This window comes from Bufo gargarizans, chromosome 4, assembly GCF_014858855.1.
Source record: "Bufo gargarizans isolate SCDJY-AF-19 chromosome 4, ASM1485885v1, whole genome shotgun sequence".
Taxonomy (NCBI): Eukaryota; Metazoa; Chordata; class Amphibia; order Anura; family Bufonidae; genus Bufo; species Bufo gargarizans.
In genome coordinates, this window is record NC_058083.1 from 84,839,022 (window position 1) to 84,860,044 (window position 21,023).

General features: G+C 41.2%; 1 protein-coding gene across 2 annotated transcripts in view; it reads right to left on the bottom strand.

Annotated features, from left to right (window-relative positions):
* LOC122934297 (ephrin type-A receptor 3-like) overlaps positions 1-21,023 on the bottom strand; it is a 259,114-nt gene that overhangs the window by 208,445 nt on the left and 29,646 nt on the right. Inside the window, exons 2-4 of one of the 2 annotated variants that reach the window (XM_044289665.1) lie at positions 18,142-18,189; positions 13,636-13,700; positions 11,791-12,451 (exon numbers count right to left, since the gene is read on the bottom strand). In XM_044289665.1, the coding sequence (XP_044145600.1) occupies positions 11,791-12,451; positions 13,636-13,700; positions 18,142-18,189 (774 nt within the window). The remainder of the gene's footprint in view (positions 1-11,790; positions 12,452-13,635; positions 13,701-18,141; positions 18,190-21,023) is intronic. The other variant, XM_044289666.1, reaches the window with a different exon arrangement.

The following is a 21,023-nucleotide window of genomic DNA, read 5'->3' on the forward strand; positions in this document are numbered from 1 at the left end:
CTCCTGGCAGAAATCAGTGGGCCTCATAGCAAGAATCTAAATTGGGCCCCCATGCCCCATTTATAGCCCCTCCCACTACCAATTTCTAGAAACTCCCCTTGCTCCATGAACTGTGCTTGCTGCTGCATGTTTTATAGTGTGCCTTCAGGGCCGGACTGGCATTACAGAACATCCCTGACACAAAAACCTTGCAAGCCCACATATGATAATGCAAAAAAATAATGGTGTGCCATGCACACTGCAGAAGTGAATACTTGGTTTTATTTGGTTATGCCCCTGTGTAAACCATCAATACAAAAAAGGAAATAAAAGAGGAACACAAAAATGACTAATCATGTGGTCAGGGGACAAACATTATCCCCCCCAACAGCAACACATACCATGATAAAGCTCAAATTACCTCTGAGTAGCATCTGATACCAGTATGCATTGCCAAATTACCTCCCCAACTTTACCATACAAATACAATATTGTAGCACAAAGAATCTCCTCAACAGCACCGAATAAATACCCTCATGAAGTACAAAATACCCAGCATTATTGCATACTTGCCAACTGTCGAGAATTTGCCAGGCCTGTCCCTGATTTTCAGAGACAGTCCCGGGCAGGGCTAACACAAACCCTGTACATCAGAGGGTGTTCTCGCCATGTCTGGGGCATTTCCTCGGGCGGGGCTTATATGGCCCGATTTTACCTACTGAGATGTTGGTAAATATGTTATTATCCTCTGCTATCCACTGGTATAAGCATTGTCCCCATTTAAATGTCTTTAGTACTTGCAGAATAGCAGCAGTGAGTCTGGAGTTGGAGGGAGAGAGTTCTGGTAGAATGGAGTGGGAAAAATAAGTTGTGATGTCACTGGTCACATGTTGCAGATGGTCAGATAGTAAGAGGTATAATAGATGCAATGTGTACAGATATATAGTATATACAACAGTGTACTGATATGTGAGATATAAGGTATAATAGATGCAGTGTGTACAGATATATAGTATATACTACAGTATACTGATATGTGAGGTATGAGGTATAATAGATGCAATGTGTACAGATACTTAGTATATACAGAATTGTACTTATATGTGAGGTACAGGGTCTAATAGATGCAGTGTGTACAGATATATAGTATATACAGCAGTGTACTGATATGTGAGATACAAGGTATAATAGATGCAATGTGTACAGATATATAGTATATACAGCAGTTTACTGATATGTGAGATACAAGGTATAATAGATGCAATGTGTACAAATATATAGTATATACAGCAGTGTACTGATATGTTAGGTACAAGGTATAATAGATGCAGTTTGTACAGATATATAGTATATACAGCAGTGTACTGATATGTGAGATATGAGATATAATAGCTGCAGTGTGTACAGATATATAGTATATACAGTAGTGTACTGATATGTGAGGTACGGGGTATAATAGATGCAGTGTGTACAGATATATAGTATATACAGCAGTCTACTGATATGTGAGGTACGAGGTATAATAGATGCAGTGTACAGATATATAGTATATTCATCAGGGTACTGATATGTGAGGTACAAGGTATAATAGATGCAATGTGTACAAATATATAGTATATACAGCAGTGTACTGATATGTGAGGTACAAGGTATAATAGATGCAATGTGTACAAATATATAGTATATACAGCAGTGTACTGATATGTGGGGTACAAGGTATAATAGATGCAGTGTGTACAGATATATAGTATATTCATCAGGGTACTGATATGTGAGGTATGGGGTATAAATTACACTTCGCATCTCACATATCAGTACACTGTTACATATACTATATATATTTACACACTGCATCTATTATACCTCGTTCCTGATATATCTGTACACTGTTGGGTATACTATATATCTGTACACACTGCATCTATTATACCCTATACCTCACATATCAGTACACTGCTTTATATACTATATATTTGTAGCCACTGCACCTCACATACAAGTACACTGCTGGATATACTATATAAGTGTTCCCACTGCATCTATTATACTGGATGGATAGATAGATAGATAGATAGATAGATAGATAGATATAGTATATTAAGCAGTGTACAGATGTGATAGGTACGAGGTATAATAGATGCAAGTGTGTACAGATATATGTGGTTAGTTATGCATTATAATCACTGTAGGAGGTACATGAGGTAGTGGTGGTTGTAACTGTCTGCAGTACTATATATATGAGTGACATGAGTAAAAAACGGGAATGGGGGGGCGTAAATGAAGACTCTAGTCTCAATAGAGAGCTTATCGTGCCGTTCTTTTCCATGCTTTTGGGGGTTTAAGGACCTGTGATGATGTCACCACAGGTCCTGGCAGATATACCTTTCTAACCTGGGAACTACACCATTCTCTGTGCTGTTCCTTTACTAGATGTACATGACCTATGATGACATCATCACAGGTCCTTAAAAGGGTCTTCTGATATTTTTTTTACTGATGACCTATCCTCTGATCAGTGGAGTTCCGACAACAGGGACCCAAGCCGACCAGCTGCTTTGAGAAGGCAGTGGCACTCTTGTTAGCGCCACGGTCTTCTCGTATCTAACCAAGCACAGCGCCGTACATTGTATAGTGCTGTGCTTGGTATCACACTCAAACCCATTCACAGCACTGCAGAGCTGTACTTTTAAAGCTGTCCATACACATTCAATAGCTGTTGGCTGAACAATCACATACATTCTGAACCTTCAAAACAGTCCACGTTCCAATCCCCATATTTCTACATATGGTGGCTGCTATATTTCACAATCCATAAAAACACCCAGTCATTCATTAGAAATAATAGATGCAGTGAGGCAGAATGGCTGCTATGATGAAACGGTAAGATTATGATTTAGTAATATAAATAAAGCAATGCTTGAAAAATAGCTGGCATCTCTACTCATCTTAATTATACTGTTTTTGTGCACAATATGGCACTATTTTATCTTTATTATATAGCAATATTATTTGGAAACTTTATAGCACTGTAAATGGACACTGTCAAAACCATTTGTCTCCTAAAAAACAAATGCACACAACACACCCTGATCTTGTCAGTATGAGTGTCACCTCACGTTCAGTGTCAATCCACCCTTGTTGAATGACCCTTGGCACAAAGCTCCTGTGTTTCTGCAAAATTCAGAATTCGCAGCACTCAACAATACCTGTTACTGGTGATTCTGTATGTTTAAATATCCATCACTTTCCTGTAAAGGCATGGGCGCCGATACACTACCCTCTGCTGCGTTCTCTGGTGGCATGGACCCACCGACCTTCCACAGCTTCCTTGGGGTTGTACATTGGGATTTTCTGTTGTCCCTGCAATACACAGCCTCTGCTTGTTGGCTAGGTCTCTCAAGTCTGCCCGTAGGGCGTGTGGACTAAATGGGAAGTGTGCATCCTAAATTTCTCCAGACTAGGCAGCTTTGGGTACTTAAGGCACCTTCTCCTGTGGGAAGGTGCCTGAGCAATAGGTTTACAAGCTTGCTAGATTCTGTGAAGGTGCCCATATACTGGCCACTGTCTGATTTCTGTATTTTGACTCTCTGCTGCCTGACCTGACTTGTGCTTGATCTCGATATTGACCCTAAGCTGTCTTCCCTGATCTCGCCATGACCCTGAACCCTCAGTGTTCCACACCCATGTCTTTGATCCCCGTGGTCAGCTGTCAATCACACAAAGATTACTCCAGTAAGTAGTGGCCTGGCGGCTCTGCTGCAAAAAAATTCAAGATCTCTGTATAGGAGTTAAAGGGAGAATACCAAGGGACTGCCAGGATAATGCCCTTAGCATTGGCCTAAAGTCAGATCTATTAGTTTCACACCCACCTCCATAACAGTGAGCTATGGTTAAATAAAGCAAGGGATCAGTATATAGTTTACTACACACCTTGCATACATATCTAAAAATACTTATATATTTTAGATATTACAACCTCTGAGACTTTATTAGTTAAGGTTGGTCAATTCTGCTTAAGTAATTTGGTAAATTAAGACCAAAATATACTTGGTTCTTAGAATCAGCACAAAAGCTAGTTACTGAGACATTGAATATTCTCACTGCTCAATACACTGCAATCAATGGGAACTATTCTTATTGTGGACTACAGGCTAGGCACCACTTCTACTTTCTGAACATGTCACATAGTCAACAAATCAATACTTTCACTGATTGATCTTCTTTCTATGTTACCTGAGCTGTGGTCAATAGTACTTCACATGGAGCAGATCATGGGGAAGACAGCCTATCCTTACATGAAGACACCGTAAGACCATGTCATCCCAGCTTCTTATCATTGATCACTTGTTTCCAATCCAGTATTGTATACTGATGAAATCTCATTGGTTTATCCTTACTGTACCGTACAATGAGGGAACAGAGCGTAAAAAGGATTTATAAATTCAGGAACATTAGTCTTCTTTTCAAGGGCCCATTACCGCAACTCTAGTTTGGAAGGCATTATGTGTAGTTTTATTTTGGCCTAAAATAGTTCTGAGCTTCTCAGGTCTCATTTTAACCATGACACGAGATATTTTACAGACTTAAAACTGTATGTCAGTTATCCCCTATCCACAGCGCTTGTACTCCGCTATCTCTGGCAGTCCAATAGAGATGAATGAGGCAAAAGTGGGATGCTCAATTTACTTCTCCATTCATTTAGGGGGGCCTCAAGGGTATGGGGTCAGTCTCACTTATCTTACAGTTATGCCATATTGTTAGATACAGCTAGAATACCCCTTTAGGCATGACCTGTGACTTTAAACATGACCTGTGAATATTATAATAAACTTATTACAGAGAAGCCCCTTAATATGGAGTGCCACAGCAAAAAAATATCTGCTTCTGCTGCAAGTCCAGGAGGTGCAGAGAGGAGAATAGGAGGGGCAGTGGCTCTGTCCGCAACAGTTATTCACATAAATCACAGTGGCAGTCCTAACGCTGATACTCCTAGGGCCGGCAGTGACAGCCCTTTTCTTCCCTCAGGTTACACCCTTATGTTTTGGCTCCTGCCTAATAGTAGTTGGGGTGCCCATGGTGTAGAGATGAGCAAATTTCCTAAAATACATTTTATGTCCTATTCGGAAAAAAAGAAAAATAATTTGATTTAAACTTTTGATCCTACACAAAACGAATAAGTTCCAATTGGCCTGAGAATTGGTATATGTAAGTACACTCTGACATCTCCTAGGATTGAGATTTTTTTTCAATGAAAATATTTATTTCTTTTTAATAATTTTCTTGTGCATTTTTGCTCTTTTTCTTCCCTCTCAACACTTTTAAGCTCTTGAACACAATGACAGCAATAGCAAATAATGTCAGAGCATTGATGGCATAATGGCATACATAGTTATGGATAAACGCAATGTTGATGGTTTTAACAAACAGCTTGTTTAAAAACACACTGCTCCATCATATGTGTTATGTTTTTTCTTATTAGAAAGCTTCCAAAAATTGTCCCTTATCGTGGGAAGATGGTGTTTAAACACACACAGTGTCCAAAAATAATGCCTCAATGGAGGCAGATCCCTGCACCCGTAAAATACACAAACATGTTAATCTCAGAAGAAAATGTGGCTTGTTCTGCACAAGCATCCATAAATGATACATTAACAGGGGCAGAATGCCTGCCTGTATGTATACATGCACAAGTGTTAATTGTCAGAAGAAACAGTGGCTTGTTCTGAACTCAGGAGCTCAGAGGTTAAAGCTACTCCTCTGAATCTTCTGTTATGTCTGACTAACATGCTTTCAGATACTTCTGCACTGGTTCTCAACAATCAAATCAACTCAAATCACTTACAATTGCCAACCTGTGATACACAATGACTGTACAATTTGATCACAAGTACTTGACCTTATTGAAAAATCAACAAAAATGAACTTTCTATTATTTTCGATTTTCAAAATCCATCTGAAAAACTTGCTGCAACCTTGCACGTACAGTAGTCGTCGTGTTTTGTTTTGATGCCTTTGGGAAGCTCTCTGTATATACAGTAGGGTAAACCTAATCTGCATGTGGCTCCCAGCATGTTCTTCTACTTAAGACCATACAGTGTATTTAATCCTGCAGTTTAAGTGCAGCGAGGCAAGCTTAATATCATCTGCTTTTAGCTTTAAGGTCACTGCTTCAGGCTTGAAGGTAGTGAAAGCCTAAGGGAATTCTACGGACTCAACTTGGGTTTGCAATCTCAGTAAATTATTCATGGTTCAGAATCGGGACAGAGAAGGCTGCAGTGTTAGCAGCTGATAGAGAAGGACGTCACCAGTCAGCCCTGAACAAACACCCTCCTCTTCATTTTCTCCATATACACATGGATGGTTCTTAACCAAGCATTTCAAGATTTTCATACTTGGACAGAGAAAGCAGGTGTGAATTCATCTGGATTTTCTGCCATAGAAATCCTACCATTTTTTTAAATTTATTATGGTGCCTGTGTAAATAGATTTCATTCCACCTTCAGATTTATCAGCAAATACAAAAAAAAAAAAAAATGCTATACTGCATACTGAACCAGAAAGAAGTTCACTTTGCTTGTACCTCCCCAAACAAAATCAACAAACGGCTCCTGGCACCACCCACTTACCTCCTTGGAGGCAAGTTAAAATCCTTTCTCTCCTGGGCTTCTTTCCTCAAACATAAGAATTTATGGGACTGTTGGGATGGGCCTGTACATTTTTAGTGGGTCTTATCGAAAGAACAAAAACTAATGCATATGGACAGATTTTTTTTTTTTATGATGAACGCAGAGTTTGAAGGGAATCAGTCCCCAGTTTTATGGTTTCCTTACTAAGGGCAACATAAACAAGTGACAGATCCACTTAGCAAAATGCTAGGTCACTTGTCCCCATATTCAGGAGCTCCTGGCTCTCCCTGTCCTCCTGCTGTAGATTCATAGGGAAAAAAATGTCAATCAGAGACAGGTGGGCGGGGAGAACCGTGAGCTCGTGAATATCAGGACTCATTGGCATGTGCTGGAGCTGTTAGAAACTAGCAGCATAAAACTGGTGACAGATTCCCTTTACGAAAAAATTACAAATGATTATATGCCCCACAAAATGAATGTTACATAATAAGATACATTTAATCTCCTCTTGCCCAAACAAGAAAGCCCTGCTCTTCAACTTTTGGGGCTACGTGCACCTTTATGTTACTTTTGTCATAATGTTGGTCTCGAAGATTACTGTTTTGCCTTGTGGAGTCACCGGCCAATAGTCTCTCTAAAGCCATGCATAGGTAGCTGAACTGTAAATCAAGTTCCAACATATTAAAGAACATGGAGTGCTATGGATTTTAGTCAAGCCAGAGCTTCTCACCAATCAAACCAGTATTCCGTTATTTTACTGATAAAGGGCAAGAATCCCCAAAAAGGTGTCTGGACTAAAAGGGCTTGTGTCATCTGGGACCTTGATAGCATATGCCCTAGGACTGTGATGGCTAACCTCCGACACTCCAGCTCTGGTAAAACTACAATTCCCAAGATATACACTTGCTTGGCTCTTCTCAGAGCTCCATAGAAATCAATGGAGCATGCTGGGAGTCGTAGTTTAACCACAACTGGAGTGCCGAAGGTCAGCCAGCCATCACTGCCCTATGATATGCCATTAAAGTCAGATAGATGTCAGATAAAACCAGGAGTATTTGTGACTCTTCTGAGTTTTGGACCAAGTGCTGGTTTGGCTTACAAATACTGATGCAAAAATACTGGCTAAATACTGACCATGTGAAAGAGGTTGACAGGTATCATTTTAATCAGCAGGATCAACCAGTATGGCTGGTTTAAAAGGGCCGATCCTGCTGACAGATGCTCTTTAAGCTGTGGTTATGATTCTTTTCCTGCCATTTCTGCATGTGTATACGGCATCGGATTGAATTCCCTTGGGCCCATCAGAGGAAATTATCCTGAAGGACCACACTCTATGAATGAAGGACATATGCATGTTCACATTTAAGAATTTTTTTTATCAATATGGTTTAATAGGATATCTTGGGGTTATTGCTTCCAAGGAAAGCTTCAAATTATCCTTTACTAGACTTTAGGAGCCCTGTTTTATAAAAAGCCCTATTTTATAAGCAGCCTATTATTTTGTCAGAGCTTGGTCTCACTGGAGGATCCTCTGGTACTATGGAGGGCCATTCTGACCCTGGTTGTATATATTGTTTATTTGGCCTTTTTGTGTATTCTTCTTGTCCTGCTCCTTCACACTTTCATAGCCCCCTGCCAGAAGTGTTTACCTATTGACTGTCCCAAGGCTACACATATTCTGTATTTTATGAAGGATCAAGGATTATATACCAAGTAAAGTTTGATGGCTATAGAAAGCAAAGTGGATTATTCCTAATGCCTGAAGTAGACCTCATTTCTCATATACATGGACACATCTCTAAAATACCATCTCTTTAAGTAGGTTACCCCTACTCTAGACTAGATTTTCTGTAAAAGATTTTCAGTTCTGTCATATGCTTAATATATTGTCCCTCTACTTTGAGAGGTCCACCCCTGTAGAAGACCATTTTTTGCAGCAATTTTGGTTGGCTGTCTCACGTAGGTATATGATTTTTTCAACAACCTCCAATATGTAATTTATATCATGTTATATCAAAATGCAGGGCTCTGATGATAGTTAGCGACTGACAAGGCTCACACTTGATAATTATTTCCAGACACATCTATTGAGGAAAAAATTCTATCACTTTTGTTTGCAAAATTATTCTTACCATATCAGTATATTTTCTAGCATACAGTTCGTGTACCCAAAGAAATCTGGTACAAACACTTCATTTTCATAAGAAACGCACTAATCCAGGCTATGGTAAATGATGCATAACCAAGGGAATTCTTAAGCCCAATACTTTCTTAAATATTCATTTTCCAGTCATGATAAGACTGATTCCTGCTCCATCTTTGAGTACTTCTTGAACTGTAGCGCTGAAGTGTGGATGCCTGGCCTCCATTCATTGCACATTATAATCTCTGGTAATGGATATGAGAATACAGCAACATTTAAAGTCAAATAAATCAATTGTTCCGAGTGCTTTTCCTAGCAGGTATCAATTACACCCTCTTTCTCAGCTAAGTTTAGTCTTCATTTTATCCAATTATTTACAGATTTTAGTGCATTTTCATGACAAAGATTTCAATCTGGGTACAATGTGGAGAGCATTTGAAATTAATGTGCCAGGGACTAATTGTTTAAATGGTCACTAATATATCACAATCAGATTATTTATATTTCTTAGGTCGTCTTGAACATACCAGTGCCAATAATGAGACAACGAAATGTCACAGAGAAAAACCCCAGGAGCCCTGTACTTGAGGTACCTAAAATAATGGGTTTTGGTATCTAAATTTTAGTACAGTATTTCTCTTCATTTCCTGGACCAACAATTTCCATCACATAAAAACTGACTGTCAAGGTACAAAATATTATGTTTACAGTATGTGCCTCTTTGATAAGAAATACCAGATTGTCCACAAAATCTCCTAAAGATCTGCATAAAAGACTAATTTTTTTTTCACATCTTATGTTTTTGACCTACTAGAATACATGTTAATATGCTTGTCAAAAATAGGAGATCTACCTGAGGATATGTATAAAGGCCCTGTAGTGAGCTTCAATATTCAAATCAAAATTTACGTTTATGTTTACACATATTCAAGCCACTGAGGATGTAGATATGGATGTACATGGTTATTTGAATCCACAAATGATTATAGTGCTGTACATTAAAAGAAATCAAAACCACAATCCCTGAGTAATGCAGCCACACAGTACGGCCACACGGTCAAGTTTCCTGGTGCAGTTTTGGAAGCCAAATTCAGGAGTGGATCATAAAAGGAGAGAAAGTATAAAGGACAGATATGACTTCTCTGTTTTGAATTCACTCCTGGTTCTGGGTAGATTCACACTACGTTTTTTGGAGGACGTTTTGAGGCAGATTTTCCTGTAGGTTTTTCAGCCAAAGCCAGAAGTGGATCCAGCAGGAAAGAGAAGTATAGGCATTCCCTTAATATTTCTGATTCCTTTCTAATCCACTTCCAGCTTTGACAAAAAAAAAAAATGCAGGAAAATCTGCCTCAAAACCTCCTCCAAAAACGTAGTGTGAACCTACCCTTTGGCTTCCAAAACTGCATCAGGAAACCTGAATGTGTGGCTGTACCTGTAGGATTTACATCTGTAACTTGAAGTTAATTTATCCCAGCATAGAAGATAGTCATGAACGGTCATTAGAATGCATATGAATTATTGTATACGGTTTTGGGCACTTGTGTATAAGAAAGATATAGCCGAATTGGAGTAAGCGAATAGAAGGGAGACCAAAGTAATACAAGGTATAGTATGAGTAAATTGGACAGCCAAAGAGGTTATCAAATGAAGAAGGCCTCATGCACACGAACATTCAGTTTTTTGCAGTCTGCAAATTGCAAATCCGCAAAACACGGAAGTCACCCGTGTGCCTTCCGCAATTTGCAGAATGGAATAGGAGACCCATTGTAGAAATGCCTATTCTTGTCCGCAAAATGGACAAGAATAGGACATGTTATATATTTTTTGCGGGGCCACGGAACGGAGCAACGGATGCGGACAGCACACTGAGTGCTGTCCACATCTTTTGCAGCCCCATTGAAGTGAATGGGTCCGCACTCAAGCCTTAAAAACTGCGGCTCGGATGCGGACCAGAACAACGGTCGTGTGCATGAGGCCGAAGGCTTAGGATCAATGTAATTACTATATACTGTGCAGATATACCAATGTTCAGGGCAAAGATCTATCTCATGATCTCTTTATAGCTAAGGATGTAACTATAATAAGGGGCGTCCTCTATGTCCCGAGGAAAGGTGGTTTCACTATCAACATTTTCTTTTTTTTAATAAGAAATGACAAATGAAACTCTTTACTCAAGATATTTTGGTCGTTAAGTCATTGAAATAATAAAGTGGCCATAGTCTTTAGATAGAAGCAGGTTGATGGTTGAACATTTTAGTATATATTGACGATTGCAATAATTGAAACTGGCCATACATGTCCAATGACAGCGACTATCAGACTAAATGTGGAAAAACATGGCTAACTTCTTTCCAAATGATGATGACATTCAAACTGTTTGCTTGTGGTTACATTTCATGAACAACTGCTTTGGCTATTTTGATCAACCGTAAACTTATGGGGGTTGCACACTTTAACAGGGATGCCTTTCTTAAACAGTGATAATAATGGTAGGTGCTAGATGTACTCGATTACTGGAGATAGGTTGTTATCCAGGAATATATTTGTATTGATATTTTCTAGCCAGAAGTGTATTAAAAAGGAGTAAAGGCCTTCCTGCTGGATCCACGGATCCTTGGCTGAAAAACGTGCAGGGACGATCTGCCTCAAAACCACGTCCAAAAATTCCATGTTAACCTATCCTCAAAAAAAAAAAAAAATCTAAAGATGCCACACATGGAAAATGGTCTGAAATATAATAAAAAGTTCATACCACAAACTCATTTTTAGGACCACGTAAGGCACAAACAGTGTAGATGGAAGTGTTGCATTACTTGCGATGCATGGTTTAGAAGACAAGTATATAAACAAATACAGTACACTTCATCACTCTAAACAGGGAAAGAGCAACAGATATACCAAAAAGATTCTCCTTGCTAAATCCCTGTTTCTAGCGTTTAATGAAAATCTTTGCGAGATAAATGTAAAACTAGATAGCAGCAGTTTAAAATCATACTTAAAACAATTTTTCCTGCATTCAAACAATACAATACTTTTACTTACGTTGACATCTATTCTTCTTCTCTTCATAGCCGAGCTTACAAAAACATCGGCCAATGGGCACCAGCCACCCTCCGTCAGCACTGCAGTACATCTTGGGTGCATCAAACTCCACTGAGTTATTCACACATGATCCTTTAACCTCCACCAGAGCTGAGTCTCCTCCAGTAACAGTGTCTGGAAACACGGCCAAATTGCGTATCGTAGTTGGACATTTCTTATAAAATACCCTGACTGATACCAGGGCAATGCAAGCTCCAACATCTTGGAAAGCTAAATAGAACCCCTTCTTGTACAAGTTACTTATGTCTCTAACCTCTGTATTTAGCTTCATGACCCTGTCTCCAACATCCACTTGGGTGAAACTTTCATCTGCAGCGATAGTGTCTATTTTAATGAACTGGTTCTCTGGGATGTGACGAAGATTGCTGTAGTTAGAGTCATAGTAATACATGTTGAAGGTCTCTTTGCAGGTGCCTGATACTCCAGGTAGGCTGTTACAGTCTCGTAGGGTAAACTTGATTTCGATGTAGACACGTTGAGCACTGCCTCTAGGGATCCAACTGGTTCTCAGCCAGTTATTTTGGTTGACCTCTAAGACATTGCAAACCTGGTACGTTCTCATTGGGGTGTTTCTTTCATCCATTACACTGATTTCTTCCCACTGTTGACAAAGAGAAACAGATTTAAGAAATTTTGAGAACATACTCAGAAACATCCTTACTCAATATTTGGACTGCTCTATGGACAAAATAATATAAGAGATGAAGGAACCAATACAGTTCGATGTATGGCTTAAATATTCTAGAGAAGTTAGAAATCCAGTCTTTGGTTTAAAAATGGACCAAATTATGAAGATTTAGGATTAGTAGAAGCCTCAAGACTTGGTCTACTGTAACTAATTAGAATCCAAATTTTCCTCCAATTTAATGCATACGACACAGTTTTTGCTTCAGAAACCATAATTACAGGGAAAAAATTTAAAATTTAGCATCATCTCATTAAGTCTGAAAATACTAACTAGGTTTTGGATTTAACTGAGTGCTTGTCACAAGCCTTTGTACGAGGAAATTTTATTCAAATTATATTTAAGCATACCAGATTATACTATTATTATTCTCTTCCCTTAGCTTGTTAACTTAAGGTACATAATAACATTCTAATTGGGTTCTCATCATCGTAATCTTAACCCATTTTAAAGGGGTTGTCCAGGTTCAGAGCTGAACTTGGATATATCCCCATTTTCTCCCAGGCAGCCCCCCTGACTTGAGCATCGGAGCAGTTTGTGCTAAATTGCGCAGGGCAAAAGCATTTTCTGGAGTTCCGGTGACATACGAGGCTCTCCATAGGGCTACCAGGTGGGGGCTTCCACCCACCAGTGAACCCTGTGACGTCACCGGCACTGATGGGTGGGCTTTAGCGCTGCCCTAGCCTGTTAAACAGCTAGGGCAGCGCTAAAGCCTGCCCATCAGAGCCAGTAATGTCACTGAACACACTGCTGAGCGGAAGCCTCCGCCCGGAAGTGTGTTATTGTAAATTAAAGAGCCCTTGCCCTGCGCAATCCAGCACAGGGCAAAGGAGAGCATCGGAGCATAAAATTCTCCGATGCTAAGATCAGGGGGCCGCCTGGGTGAAATTTTGGGTATGGCCGGGTTCAGCTCTGAACCCGGACAGCCCCTTTAACTCTCTGATCCAAGTGCTCCATGACTACACCCTAAAACTGCATGGTTCCCATACAATAGAATGCAGGTATTATCAACTTTGTTCTCATCCATGTATCTTGTGCTAAACAGTTGCATTCACGCCACTGTATTGTATACGAAAGAGTGTAGGCATTCAGATACTTACCCCTTCTTGTGGATATGCCACCCATCCCAGGTCTCCCAGGGCAGACATGGAATCGAGCAAGGTCACTATAACAAATAATGTAAAAATGTTAGTCCTTATATTAATGCATGTATTTACCTGTTAAATATACAATTTAGTACAGTTTTTATTTGAGTCAATAGAGAAAATTCCCCTTTCAGGACAAGTAGCGGATCCTCTGGTGGGCCAAGGTGCTAATATCTTATTGGGTCCCAAAAGTCCAGGAGAAAAAAGATTTAGAGCTCCCTTTTGAGACAATACATTTTCTGGTGGACCCAAGGAACCCCATGTCTAACCCTGCCCAGGATTAGCAAGAGCATAGAGTGAATAAAAGTTGTCTCTCTGTCTCAGGGAGACCAGGCATGATAGTGCATGTACAGCCCCTTGATTTCTCAAGTGGAGGCACTGCAGGGGGAATTATCACTTCTTGCAATAATCCCACACAAATTCCAGCTGATTACAAGATATTTTAGCAGCAGAACATCCTGTAAGCATAGTTAGAGCACACTTCTAACAAAGGAAGTATGGACATTGGGCACCACCTTTAATATAATCTACCCAAGTCATAATGCCAATAATACAACCAGATCTTTTCATGCAGCAGCAAGTTTAAAATGAATAGTCTCCCTGTATCACGTCTGTCCTTCACACGTTTTCCCTTTATGTTTAGGACAAAGAATGAAGTAAAAAAGTATGAAAAAATGTGTATTTTAAGACATCAGTGACAGAAGTTGTAAGATCTGCTCTCTTTGAAATTACCCTTCACATTGTAAAGCAAGTGCATGAGAAACAGTTGATGAGATGGTACAAAGACACCGGTTGCACAAACATCTGCTCTGAACTATCACTCAGGAGAGGCATGGTATAAGGCTATGTACATATCACCTTTGGTGCATCCATTCACTACAGATCTAGCAGGCATTAAAATAATTCCTGGCGCATTAACACACAAGCTTTATCATGCTGGTTTTCTTGAACAATGTATAAAGCTTCTAAAGTTTAAAGAGTCACTTTCACACAATTTCATTTAATAGATAATGGTGTGACTATCACATTTCTAAATCACTTCATTTAAAAAATATGCTTGCATCCACCCAAAAAATCTGTAAAGTCATATCCACTAGGGGTCTCCCTCACACAGAAAATGGCAGAGAGGCAGTTGGAGCGTGTCAGAGCTCGCTGAGAGCGCAAGCCTGATAGAAGAACTCATTTTGGTACAGAACAGGTTGCAAACTACTATTCTTTTGTTGTACGCACTTTCCTCAAAAAAGCGCCATACTGCGGAACACCTACCCCTTGGCAAGGGAGATTTCTGCAAGGGAGTGCTCTGTGGAACAGTTGTGGCCCTGTTTGGTGTGGCTCGCCTTTTCCCATTTGCCACCCCACTGCCTCTTCCAGCCTGTTGCGGTGCTGCAGATCCCCCCCCCCCCCCCCCCCTTGTACTGCTGTCCTCACTCAGCTTATCACCTTCCCAGTTTGGGTCAGTGACTTCATCGTCCACCACCTCCTCTTCCACTTCCTCACTCTGCTCATCCTCCTGACTTGTTAGCCTAACCACAACCTCAGTGATTGACAACTGTGTCTCATCCTCTTCATCAACCTCTTGAGTAATTGCTGTTCCCCACTGTCATCTTCTTGTGACTGTGGATGCTCAAGAGCTTGGGAATCAGGGCACAGGATCTGTCCCTCTTCAAGCATGCTTGGTGAGAGGGCCAAATCAAGGAGTGGCGCTGAAAAGAGCTCCTCGAAATATCCGAGTGTGGGATCACTTCTTTGCCCTGACTCTCCATGGTGGGAGGAAGGAGGATCAGGATGAGGATTGTGTTGACCAGACTCTTGGCTACTGAGACTGGACTTTGTGGAAGACAGGGTGGTGCTCAACTGACTGGAAGCATTATCTGCTGCAATCCAACCTACCACCTGGTCGCACTGGTCTGACTTCAAGAGTGGTGTCCTGCGCCGCCCTGCAAACTGGGACATGAAGCTAGGTATCATGGATGATTGTTTTTCTTGTGCTCTGGCAGCAGGCACAGTTTCAACGTGCCTAGGACCACGGCCTCTGCGTGCACCATCAGCATTACGGCCACTTCCCCATCCCTTACTGCTCGCCTTCTTCATATTAAATGTTATATATGCTTGAAAGTCTGTCACACATACAGTAGGATTTGGAAGTGTATGCGCAAAAAAATTTAAAAAGGTATTTGGGATGTGGAAACATCACACAGGAGATATCCCGCAGATAATGTCAATGCTGTCACCAGCGGCTAATAAAAAAATTACAGGGAATGTCACAGGTATTTGGGATGGGGAAACGTTATACAGGAGAGGTACCACCAGTAATGTCCCTGTCCAAAGCGTCTACGTAAAAAGTACACTGTATGTCACAGACAAAAATTTTATGCACACGCGTTACACTGCAGATGTGGCGCTGGTAATGTCACTGTCAGAAGTGGACACCGTCTATTGGAAAAGTACACTGTATGTCACAGATACATTTTTTCAGTGCACACGTTACACTGCAGATGTGGCGCTGGTAATGTCACTGTCAGAAGCGAAAAATACACTAGATGTCACAGATATTTTTTGAATGCGCACACTGTACACAGTAGATGTGGCGCAGCTTATGTCGCTGTCAAAAGCGGACACTGTTTATTGAAAAAGTACACTGCATGTCACAGATACATGTTTTAAGCGTACATGTTGCACTGCAGATGTGGCGCTGGTAATGTTACTGTCTGCAGCAACTATGGAAAAAGTACACTGTATTTCACAGATATTTTTTGGATGCACACACTTTACACTGGAGATGTGGCGCAGCTAATGTCACTGTCTGCAGCGGCCTAACTATTGCACGCTATTTAGCGCAGGATGCACTAAAAATAGATATTGCTGCCACACACAACAGTCCTTAAAAGGACTTTTGGGTCTATAAAGTTTTAGCAAACTGCGGACGTGTGAATGGACCCTAAGACTGAGCCGAACACACGTCATCAGGTGCTATATAGCATGCGATGACACGTTCCGGCCAGCCAATCACTGTAATGGCAGTAACCAACATGGCTACGGCATTACAGTGAGGGCAGTACTTACCTGCACGTTTATTGGCTGCATAGCAGCCAAGAAACATGCGGGGAGGAGATCCAAGCATTGCGCTCGAGCGCATGCTGTATTCGGCCGAATACCGCTCTGTGACGAGCATCGAGATGCTCGAGCCGAACTGGTGTTTGGCCGAGCATGCTCGATCAACACTAGTTTTTAAAAAGTCGCAAAAATTATCTCAATCTTTCTCCAGTAAAGGAGTGATGTAGAAAATGGGGTAATAACTCAAGACGGAAGCATTAGACTGACTTAAAACACCATGAAATTCTAGTGTTTTATAAAAATCTTTTTTTTCTATACAACAGTCCATACAGAGGTGTCTGAAAACATACTCCAGCCAGAGCATGCTGTAATTTACGTCTAGCAAACAACTGTCTTTAAATGCCCAACAAAAAAATCTGTGTTTGGCCTCATGCACACGGCCGATGTTGGCCAGTGCCCGTATTGCGGTCCGCAAACAGCGGGTCTGCAATATACAGGCCCCGCCATTTGTGCACCGTTTTCTGCCCCTGCCTCCACACCGCTTTCTTGCAGTGCGGACCGTCGGATGCAAATTCAAGTGAATGGGCCGTGCGCCCGCATTCGGCGGCCCTGTAGTCTGCAGCATGGGCACCGTCCAACAACGACCGTGTGCATGAGGCCTAAGTAGGATGTTTTACATGTAACATCTGGACACAGTGGTTTAGTTTAAAAAAGAAAATACGCCAACAGAAAAGTGTAGTGTGAAACCACCCTATGATGGTTTCATCTCCCCCGAGTAGCTCCTGGGTCACATGGCTCCCATTCTATTGAGACTGCAAGCACTTCTAGGTAGCATCCTCTCTTCTTTTGTCTCATTGTTTGTTCATTTGTTTCTCACCAAGTTGGTAAAGCGCCACCGAATATGTCAGTGCTATTTTCCCTCATCATTTCTCAGCACAAATAACAATAAGGATAATGGTTGGAGATGAAACATAGGAAACCCATCGAAACTGAATTTCAAAATGTTATCAGATGAAACACAAAAAAGGAAAAAAGTCATAGAAGCATTGCGGATATTTAAATAGATTTTAGCAAATCTAAATATCTACTGTACAAATGAGACTGGTCAAATTCTATCTGTTCAGGGTGAGATTATGGGATTTCGGAGAGGGTAAAATGGGCCAATAATATGTAAATCGTTCCTGAATCTTAATCTGTCGTATCTTCTAAAAACTAATATTCCTGGGCCAGCGATCTCCATCGTGCATAGCATCATTACATCCATTATGCGGTAAATAAAACAATGGGCATGGACAACATGGATGAACAGAATCTGTGGAGTGGAATAGCGCTCATCTTTTCTATGGCGAGCTCTATGACAGACGGATGACCACTATGTGATGTGGGGTCTCCACAAGTGCCTCTCACCTGTACATGATGTAAGAACACAGGGGTGCAGTGCATCAGACTTCATTACTGTATCAAGAAAAACAAAGAGATGTCATTTGCCTGTAAAGTGTCAGCAAGAGAAGACGATAGACACCTCGGTCACACATGTCCTAAAGAGGACAACAGTTTCCCCATGCCCGCTAGACCTAAAGTGAGGCCCAGGTCATTGTGCCCTAAGCAATGTTTGGAGACTTGTCTTTACATAGCATTGGTGAAACCATATGTGTAGCCACCATACAATGCTCGAGGTTCCAGATATGAGCTCCTACAATACATCATAGTCACGGTTCTGTTTTTTCTCTATTTAGCGTACTGATACCCATACATGTAGCAGGGTTAACACACAAACTCTTTAGTCTACTTTCACACTGGCGCTTTGGCTTTCCGTTTCAGAGATCCGTTCATTGCTCTCACAAGCCGCCCAAAACGGATCAGTTTTACCCTAATGTATTCTGAATGGAAAAGGATCCGCTCAGAATGCATCAGTTTGCCTCCGTTCCGTCTCCATTCCGCTTTAGAGACGGAGACACCAAAACCCTGCCTGCAGTGTTGTGGTGTCCGTCTGATGAAACTGAGCCAAACGGATCCGTCCTGGCACACAATGGAAGTCAATGGGGGCGGATCCGTTTTCACTGACACAATCTGGCACAATAGAAAATGGATCCATCCTCCATTGTTTTTCGGCTATGTTAAAGATAATACAAACGGACCCGTTCTGAGCGGATGCAGACGCCTGTATTATCTGAACGGATTCGTCCATGACGTGAAAGTAGCCTAACTCATCGCGTTATCTTGAAACAAAAGCTATTGAAAAGCAATTGAAGGTGTTTGCTTAACGCATTTAGTTTAGATAACACGTCTCATAAAGCATGAGTGTTAACTCTACTACATCTGTACATACTAATTAAGTCGTTTTCAGTTGTCTGATCACTTACAGTTATGTGCACGGATGCACTGAGCTCCTATGTTCTCAATTAGGAAATTAGTGAAGCAGTTAATGGATAAACTACAAAAAGGCAGTGTTAGCCCCGCGCGCCGTGCCTGAGTTGCTGCCCCTTCACACGGGCGCCGGGCTCCCTCTTTCCCTCCTGCTGACGGGCATTGTGCTGACAAGCGTGGGCAGGAGGTAGCTTAACTGTTGTATATGTATATTGGCCCTTGTCAGAAGCTTGTATGGCAGCACTCAAAGTCCTTATGGTTCTTTAGGGATTCATACACATACGGTACAATATTGTGTCACTCTTGAGTTTCCAGAACCAGTGCTTCTATGGGAGAACAGGGCTGTACTATGATGTGTAGTGGAGCATGCTATGTCCATTCAAGGGAACAGGCCTCATTGTGCTTCTGTATAAAACTGGAGACACAATGGAAGTCCGGTATGAATCCATGGTAGACTACTGATCCGTATATAAAATATCTATAAAACAGCTCTACGTATAACATAATAAGCATTTTTATAGGACAAGATAATTTAGAAACTTAATGATCTGATCAAATAGACGGGATTGTCTTTTGCTGGACTGTCATTTGCAAGAACATTTCTGGGAGATGGTTTATATGACTTTTCTTCTCCGTGGCTCATGCTGTGCTTTATTTTTTGCAGTAAGAGGTTCTTTGTAACCCATCCCTGACTGTAGACTATTAACATACTGGAGACATCCATGATAAGATGGGTCTTCATTGATGAGTATGTCTTAATTACTCTTGCTTAGTACACAACACATCATTAGGTTCATGACCCAAGGAGCAATAAAACTGTCCATCTATTTAGGCACATCTTCATTATCATTGCACTGTCCCGGTTCACTCTTCCTACACCTTGTCTGGCCGTGCACTTTTAGATACATTTTGGTCACACCCCCTGAACCAGATTGTCTTTTTCAAAAATCTTTTTGTTCTTAAAGGGGGGTTAAATAATCTCTTCGTGGAGGTATCTGACAGCAACCACACTACCCATTCAGACCATATGCATTGGCGTACATGTGTATGTGCGGTCGGGAGGGAGAGCGGTGGGGAAAACAATTGAACCAACCAACATGAAATGAGTATGGCCAGCTTTAAGGTGCCCATATACATTAGCGTATTATCGGACAAACCCTCTAAGAACTCCCCAGGTTCGGATGGCAGTCTAATTATATGGGGAGCTTCCAACACCATCTGTCTGGGGAGAGAAGGATTGGGTGAAGTAAATATTTTTGCCCAATCCTTTTCTTCTCTGAAAAGAAGCTTCCACCAGAAGTTTCTTGCAGTGGCTTTCTCTTTTGTCTGGCTGTACCAAACATGTATGTGTATGGGGGAGTATGGTATGTGTCTCCAAGTGGCACGTGACCCAGCCATGACATTGCCACTGAAGCCAGCCATAGGCTGCAGCAGTGCAGGAGATCATGTCCATATCCTAGCTGGAGGTAAACAAGCCAAAGACTGGAAGATGGGTGAACAGGAGCCAGTACGCTGGACCAGAGCTGTGGTCTACACACCCGAGGCCATAAATAAATAGTGAAGATTCACAGAAAACCCCTTTAAAGCTTTATAATCATTTACCGTGTATGCAATTTGGTCATATAAACACATTACTAATTGAGTTCCAATCTTTTACATTCAGAAGCACTACCCCCTTGTCAGCATATCCTTCTGCAGTGCTTGCACAACATCACTATTCCACATCCATCCATCAGCCTCCTACATTGAAAACCACTGTGCATCCAGTATCTGAGGAGGCTGATGGAGTGGTCTGCTCACAAGTCCTACCATGTTGAGAATGGGACTTGAGGAGGCAACTGGAGACTGCTGGATCTAAAAGCGCTGAACTGGTTATAAGTCCATACAAGTAAATTGCCTACATGAATGTTTGCATCACATTA